At 42.1% G+C, this 7,845-nt stretch overlaps 1 protein-coding gene across 1 annotated transcript; it reads left to right on the plus strand.

The window, feature by feature from the left end:
• Positions 1 to 922: 922 nt before the first annotated feature.
• degs1 (delta(4)-desaturase, sphingolipid 1) lies at positions 923 to 7,069 on the plus strand. The gene is made up of 3 exons (XM_007575514.2): positions 923 to 1,152; positions 3,242 to 3,984; positions 5,066 to 7,069. Exons 1-3 carry the CDS (start codon positions 1,071 to 1,073, stop codon positions 5,210 to 5,212), a joined length of 972 nt encoding a protein of 323 aa, XP_007575576.1. The 5' UTR covers positions 923 to 1,070; the 3' UTR covers positions 5,213 to 7,069.
• The last annotated feature ends 776 nt before the right edge of the window (positions 7,070 to 7,845 follow it).

Genomic DNA, 7,845 nt, shown 5'->3' on the forward strand with positions numbered 1-7,845 from the left:
ATAGATCATCCGAACAACAATATCCCTCAGTGCTGAGGCATCTTCTGCTGTTTAGATTGAGCAAAGTAGAGGGTATACCGCTCCAAGATGGCCGCCGTATTTCCTGCGCCGGAGCGGCCAATGCGGGGTCTACTCTTATATTATGTCTATGGTCTTCCTTATCTCCTCTTTTTGGGGTACAGCCAATCAGGTTGAGGTCTACTGTGATGCGTTTCATTTAATGTTACTGAAATAAAGGAACTTTTATTCTTATTGATTGAATAAACCAACTTGTGCCTTGTCCAGTTAGCTGCCTGAATGAAATAAACAGGCTAATAATGTGACATGTGAAGCAGAAAGAATAGTTAATTTTCCTCCTTTGTAAAACACATTTGCAAATGACACAGTTAGGCAACCTGACCCACCATACCGTTTGCCTAAGCTGCCACTTCGGGGAGCAAACCCCGCACCCCCAGCCTTCCCCAAACTGACACCTCTCATCGTCAATTGGAAGCTATCGTAGCTCATCTTTCGTGAGAAGTTGAGTAGAGTCATATATAATGTAGAAGGTCCCATCATTTAGCAACTGTAAAAAAAAAGGCTGAAGGTGTAAAGAAAAGCGTGTAAAGACATGGCAAGACATCACTGGGACTCAACTTCCTGAAGTTAGCAACTACCCAACGATATTGTTGTATGACTCCAGAAAACTACAGCAGGTCCGGACAATAAAGACATGTTTTAGAACGTTCAAGTATCCAAGACGTCGAGGCCACGGTCTGCTTCTGAAGTTTATGTAACGAGTTTTACTTCTATATGACACTAAGCAAAGTTCATTGGCACATAATATGAACTGTACTCGCGGCTCCTTATATTTACATTTTCTTCTAGACACTTAAACCACACAAAGAATCCAGGTTAGGTAACAGAAAAGCAACAAGTTACGTAGCGAGTACCCGGAGGGAGGAGGGGCCTCAGACTGGCGCAGGGCTAGCGGAGAGAAGCACGCTCGGACGCTCCTAGTTAATCACAATCTTCTGACTTTCAACAAAGCTGTTGGTGTCGGTGAGCGGCTGCATACAGCGTTAGAGAAGATGGGGAACCGAGTGGGCCGTGAGGACTACGAGTGGGTCTACACGGACCAGCCGCACGCAGACAGAAGAAAAGAAATTCTGGGTGAGCTAGCTTATGTGTTAGCAACTTTCCACATGACAAAAAGTAAACTTCGAATGACTTAAACTTAGTTTAATAGTCTTGTAAATATATGTTGGGTTATATTGTGTATCTGTGTGACAAGCTACGCTTTTAGTTTGAAAAATCTGATTGCCGTCGCAGATAAGGAAAGCTAACGGTCCCGTTTCCTCCGATTTAAGCTAACTGAGCCTAAGTTGGATTTTACGGTGGTTAACGGTTAACGCCCTTTTGAAAGACGCACAGCCGCCCCCGTATCTGCTACCAGCTTCATGTCCTGTATGTTCTACAAACATGGCAGTTCACCAATGCCATGTTTTATATAAAAGCCGTCACGCAGGAATAAATCTGCCTTTACTGCTGTGCTCCGCTACAGGACGTCAGGGCACCACTCCCTAAAGTAACATTTTCACCGGGTAGAGAGACGTCAGCACCGCAGCATAAATGTATGAGGGTAATTTCAGTAATATTTCACGGGCTCAAATGGGAGAGAAGGTCATTTGAATCTATGTAAAGTTTTGGGATTTCTAACATTTCCACGTCCATCCGGTTGCTATACAACAGTTGTCCTTCCATTCATAGACAAAAGTAGTCCGGCTGTCGGGCCGAGCCACTGGCCAGGCAGGCCATGACATCTGGCACTGCTCCACAGATGTTATGTCCACATGCAGGCCTGGAAGACGATGGATGGGGCAAAAGTCGAGGCATGTTCACAGAATTCCTCAAAGTTGGAAATCCATGGATGGGTTTTATTCGAGAATTCAGAAACAAGTCATTTGTTTTGTATGTATTCAGGTTATTACAGCATTTGCCATCTCATGTTCACCGGTCAGATTCACATGCTGTCACGTAGAATCACATTGTATGGTCACAATTAACATCCAAGCACATACAGTTCAACCCGATTCCAATGAAGCCAAGTCAATAAAGTTTATTTCACTTTATGGGGCGGTTTGGTCAGGTTGTTAAAGTCACAAATCCAGCAATTTGAGTCAACATTAAAGCTGAGTTATTACTTCTCATAATGCACCTCAGGGTTATGGAGAGGATGAGCAACAGGATGTCTAGCTCTACATGCCTTCTGGTTCTGCTTTGAGCCGACTGGTTCTGTTGTGACGTGAACTTATTTAAACAGGAAAAGATTAAAAGAAATCTGCTCTGACTCAGCATAATTGCTGTTTTACAGCGAGTTATTGCTCTGCAAAACATGAAAACACACAGATATCCCACATCATATCACATTAATATACATTATAGACTTATTATAAGCAATGTTTACACAGAAAAATGATCTCTGGCTGTAACAGTTTTTAATAGCTGGTAGTGGCAAGTGTCCACTTGTACCAGACCTAGTGGAGTTACCATTTCAAACAGATGTCGGAGCAGAAAGAGCTATATCATTGGTACCATGAAAAATCTGAAAATACAACTTAATATCACTGTACATAACATAATTTTGAAAAATTAAAGCATTTGAAGAAGAAAGAACTGTACAGTGATGAGTTGAACTAGGAAGTTTGTTAGGAGTTTAGCACGATGGTAAGAGTTTTCTAGGCTTTATTGTAGAGCCTGGCTATGGGTTCCAAGATGTCAATGTTAGTGAGGGAGTACAACATGGCTGATATTATTATGGCATGAAGATATGTGTTTGTAACTAGGCCTGTCAGAATAAATAATACATTAATTAATTAGATGATAAATTAGAACAGCCTTAATAATTCACATTTGTATGACTTATTGTTCTTTACCTCTTTTTCTATCAAAAACTGGATGACAAAAGTATTCAGTCTGGGGTTTTTGTCTAAACAAGCCCGCTTTTGAAGGATAATTTTGTTTATAAAGACTTCCTTATTTATTTTATTTGTTGTTTCGGATATTTAAGATATCTTCCAGTTCCAGTGTTAAATGTTCATTAGAAATATAAGTTTACTGATCTCTGAGAATGTGTTTTTGCATTATTATTATTATTATTATTATTATTATAGGAAATTCTGGGACAATTCATTGTCGCACAAAGTTTGTTATGACAGGCCTAGTCTTTACACTCACACTTTTGGGTTTTTGTGTCCTTCAGCTAAATATCCAGAAATCAAGTCCTTGATGGGTCCAGATCGGAGGCTGAAGTGGATTGTGTGCATGATGGTGGGGATCCAGTTCTTGGCGTTCTACCTGGTCAAAGACTTGGACTGGAAGTGGGTTCTGTTTTGGACATACGCGTTTGGCAGCTGCATCAACCACTCCATGACCCTGGCCATTCACGAGATCTCGCACAACACCGCCTTCGGGAACAACAAAGCTATGTGGAACCGCTATTTCGCCATGTTCGCCAACCTGCCCATCGGTTTGCCATACTCGGCCTCCTTCAAGCGCTACCACCTGGACCACCATCGCTACCTGGGCGGTGACGGCATCGACGTGGACATCCCCACCGACTTCGAAGGCTGGTTCTTCTGCACCCGCCTCCGCAAGTTTGTCTGGATCATCCTGCAGCCGCTGTTCTACGCTGTGCGGCCGCTCTGCATCAACCCCAAACCAGTCAGCCAGCTGGAGCTGACCAACGTGGCTGTGCAGCTCTGCTTTGACGTCCTGCTGTACTGGACATGGGGGGCCAAGCCTGTGGTCTACATGCTGGCCGGCTCCATGCTGGGGATGGGCTTGCACCCCATTTCTGGCCACTTCATCGCTGAGCACTACATGTTCCTGAAGGGCCATGAAACATACTCGTACTACGGCTGCCTCAACCTCCTCACCTTCAACGTGGGCTACCACAATGAGCACCACGACTTCCCCAGCATCCCAGGGCGAAGGCTTCCTTTGGTCAGTACAGCCCTACAACAGTCATCTGAGAGGAATATCTATATGAATTTATACTTCTTTCTGCTTCTTTTTATTCATAGTTTATCTTAGTTTGTTACATGATCTATTCATATTTATTAGGAATGCACCAATAAATTGGTCCCGATGTCCTTAATTTTGGGAGATTGCTGATCGGCCGATCCCTGCATGTGAAGCCGATCTTATCTGCCTTGTCAAAGGTCTAAAAACCTTCCACTGTCCTCCATTGCTCTTGAGAGAGAGAGAGATTTTAATAGCTCATTTATTTTTCAATAAATAATCGACATAGTATCACAAACTATGTAACAGTAAAAAAAAACAAACAGAAAAACTAAACATACACCACACAATACATTACATTAACACCCTTCCAAAAATGATTTCTCCTTCTACCACAGAGAGAGAGAGAGAGTGTGAGTGAGAGTGAGTTGATTGTTAGCTCCATCCACCAGGACATATCTGCATGTTCACAGCCAGCTGACAATAATCACCCCACTGTTGCCAACTCAGCAACTTTCCTGCTATATGTATCAACAATTCAGACAAAAAGAAAAAGTTGGCCAAAATCAGAATTAGTAAGGTTTTTTAAAGATTGGTAATCAGTGATCAGCCAGAAATCTTCAATCTGTGTTCCCTGATTATTTCCGCTGTTTAAAAAGTCTGACTTGTTGATTCTGAGTTTTGGCTCAAACTGATTTCTTTTTTGTCTGAAATTATACTAAATACAGCAAGAAAGTTGCTGAGTTATCAACAATAGGGTGACTTTTACTAACTGCAAACATGCAGATATGACCTGGTGGGCGGGGCTAACAGTCAAAGAGGACAGTGATAGATTTGTTGTTTTAGACCTTGGGCAAATTAGATAAGATTGGGCTCACATATCGACCAACCACTCATCTCCCAAAATGAAGGAAATCTGGACTTATTTGTGCACCCCTAGTAAATCGACAATCAGCCTGACAACTGAATGACGTAAAATATGAAATGATATGAAACCTCAGCAATGGCTCGGTCTGACGAAGAAATGAAATGGTTCTAACCCGACTCTCCGTCTGTCTTCTAGGTGAAGAAGATGGCTCCTGAGTACTACAATGACCTGCCGCAGTACACGTCCTGGGTGAGGGTCCTGTATGACTTCATCATGGACGACACGTTGAGCCCGTACTCCCGGATCAAGAGGAAGTTAAAGGGAGAGGTCAAACAGGAGTGACCGAAACTGCAGCATCCACATGACTGAGGCCTTCTCACATATCTCTACTGCTTCCTGCTTCCGTTCAGCTCAGTCCAACACAGGCAGATTTACTTTTGTGTTTTTGCACAAAAAGGCCTTCAATTGTGGATAAAAAGATGTTACTGAGATTTTTACTTGTTGCAATATAATTATATATGTCTGCTTCACTTCAAGCCCATCAGACGTTTTTAGAGTTGGGGTTGTGTTGAGTACTTATAAATCATTAGTATCTGAGCTGGTCAGAGTGTTTTTTTTTTTTTTTTTTTTTTTTAGTTCTGATTAATCTAGAGATGAAATGGTTGCCATTGTAACACTGTATGTTAAAATAAAATGACTCCTGTTTTTGTAAGCTCGGTTTTGAAGCTTTCCTGTCAGTTTCATTTCTAATTCGTCATAACAGCTTTGCTGCAGTTATATTGGCTCTAACAGGGCAGCTGCAGTGGAATAATATGAGGACCAATTTGCTATGGTGATTTCCATAGTACATACAAAGCGTGTGGGTGGGTTTATGTATGTGCAGTGTTAGTTATGGATCTGATGTGGGTCAGTAAGGTGGATTAAACTGTAAATCTTAAACTACAGTTGTTAAAAAAAAAAAAACTAAAACATAAAGGAGATGTGTTGAGCTAAAGTCAAACCATATGTGAGCTGGTTTAAACTTTAAACTTTGTGACGCGTCTCTATAAATTGGCTGACCTTTTGACCTCCTGGCTTTTCTTTCTGGGTTCTCTGATATCCCAGCACCGGCGCTCAGTATTTCCATCCCAGTAGAACTTTTTTCTCTGTGTTCTTATTTTTTTTCCTGGGATTCTGCCAGAATTGGACAGAGTTTAGCACCACCTGGCTAGTAACCCTCAGGCATAGCTGCAGCAGTGACATGGACATGTTTCATTTTAGTCAATCATTGAGTGAAAAGATCTTTGTATTTCTGTGTTGGTCTGCTTCACACAACCCCACCTCTGAAAATCAGCAGTGGTCTGGCGAGGACGTTAAAGAAAATTTAAATGAAAATCAATTATTAGACAGTTTGAATAGATTCAGCTGTATTGTGCTGAAGGTGATCGTAAATATTCTCAGTAATGTTGCAGATGGAGGCTTCTCGTGCCGAAAAGCTCGAGGGGAAGCCTGCGTCCGAATCTGTCTGCCATCTTGGTTTACCGCTCAGATTAACTAACCCACGCGAACCTTTCCCACACTCTCAAGGCCTCAGTGATGCAACTGTTCCCGCTTATTTGACAAAGGTCAATGTGTCTCCATGACAACTCGAGTGTTTATGGGGCTACCAATGCACTAAAGTCCCTGAAAGTTGGCACACGCTACAAGTGTTGTGGATGTTACAGTGATAACAGAGTGGAGCTTTCAGAACTCTGACTTTTCTCATGTCTAGAGATGCTAAAGGCGATAGCAACATCTCTGCTTGAAGACCCTCACTGCTCAGTCTGCTGCTGCTGGGTGCAGTGTGACCTTCAGATGTCCTCCACCCTGAACTGCTATATTCTAGGTCATGGATGTGAAGCACAGAGCATCGTCATGGGTAGGATCTGTGCAAATGAACTGAGGCTGTTGTAATATGCTGCTATCAGAGATTCCTACCTGTTTCCAGAATGCAGCTTCTCTCTCCCAGTATTCATCACCAGAAAAGTTTAATACCGCCTTGTTCTAATCCTCCTCCTGAAATTAAAGCTGCTCCTGCCTCATTCTGTACTTTCTGTTCGAAGCAAGCTGTGACTCAGTGAACATGAAGTCTGCTCTGCTTGCTTAGTTTATTGATTTCATGTTCAGTATTGTGATTTTTAACTCGATGCAATAAAAACTAATACTTATTTTCATACACTGAAAATAGTTTTTTTTTTCTATCATCACCACATCCTTCCCGTCATCTGGAACAGGATGGACACTTAAGTTTTCAGCCAAGAGGAACAGAAAAATAGTTTCAGAGGAAAGTTTCACCTGTTCCTGGTTAGATCCAATCGATAACAGCTAAAACCTGTAGATGGAGCCTGAACAGACTCCTATTGGTTCGGGAACTATTTAATTGTAAGCATAGCAGACTGCAGAAAGAGCCGGCAGGTGTTATATAATATTCTGTGACTGTAGGAGGAGCTGTTGTTGTTTTACACCATACTTTGCCAAACCTCGACCTTACGCAGTGGTATCCAGAGTTGGTCCTCAAGGCCCGGCATCCTGCATGTTTTCGTTCCTTCATGGTGGTAGTAACCTCCTCAGCAGGTCAAGGTTCTCCTTAGGCCTTCTAATGAGCCATCATTTGATGCAGGTGTGTTAAACCAGGGAGAGAACTAAAACATGCAGGATGCCGGCCCCCCGAAGACCGACTCTGGACACCACTGGCCGAAAGTCAAAGAATGAAAAGTAACACATTACTTTCCGTTCCAAGATGTTTCGTAACATCTCAGTGGTAAGATGTTAAGAAAAGTAACATCTTACCACTAATATTGTGACCTATGGAATACAGGTGGTGAGAATATGACAGCGATTATCACATATTGTGACCAAACTGTGTAAAGAAACATACTAAATATTTAAACCAAACTGTTTCTGCTAACTCTCCTTAACAATGAAAGTCAAATTTTTTTCATGATATACAAAGAGAA

This window comes from Poecilia formosa, unplaced genomic scaffold, assembly GCF_000485575.1.
Source record: "Poecilia formosa unplaced genomic scaffold, Poecilia_formosa-5.1.2 Scaffold380, whole genome shotgun sequence".
NCBI classification, from domain to species: Eukaryota; Metazoa; Chordata; class Actinopteri; order Cyprinodontiformes; family Poeciliidae; genus Poecilia; species Poecilia formosa.

Bases quoted from the DNA above. Each gene is read 5' to 3' on its own strand.
- degs1 (XM_007575514.2), top strand. From the start codon at position 1,071: ATGGGGAACCGAGTGGGCCGTGAGGACTACGAGTGGGTCTACACGGAC. The intron at 1,153-3,241 runs GTGAGCTAGCTT...TGTGTCCTTCAG, and splicing joins CAGAAGAAAAGAAATTCTGG to CTAAATATCCAGAAATCAAG. The intron at 3,985-5,065 runs GTCAGTACAGCC...TCTGTCTTCTAG, and splicing joins CAGGGCGAAGGCTTCCTTTG to GTGAAGAAGATGGCTCCTGA.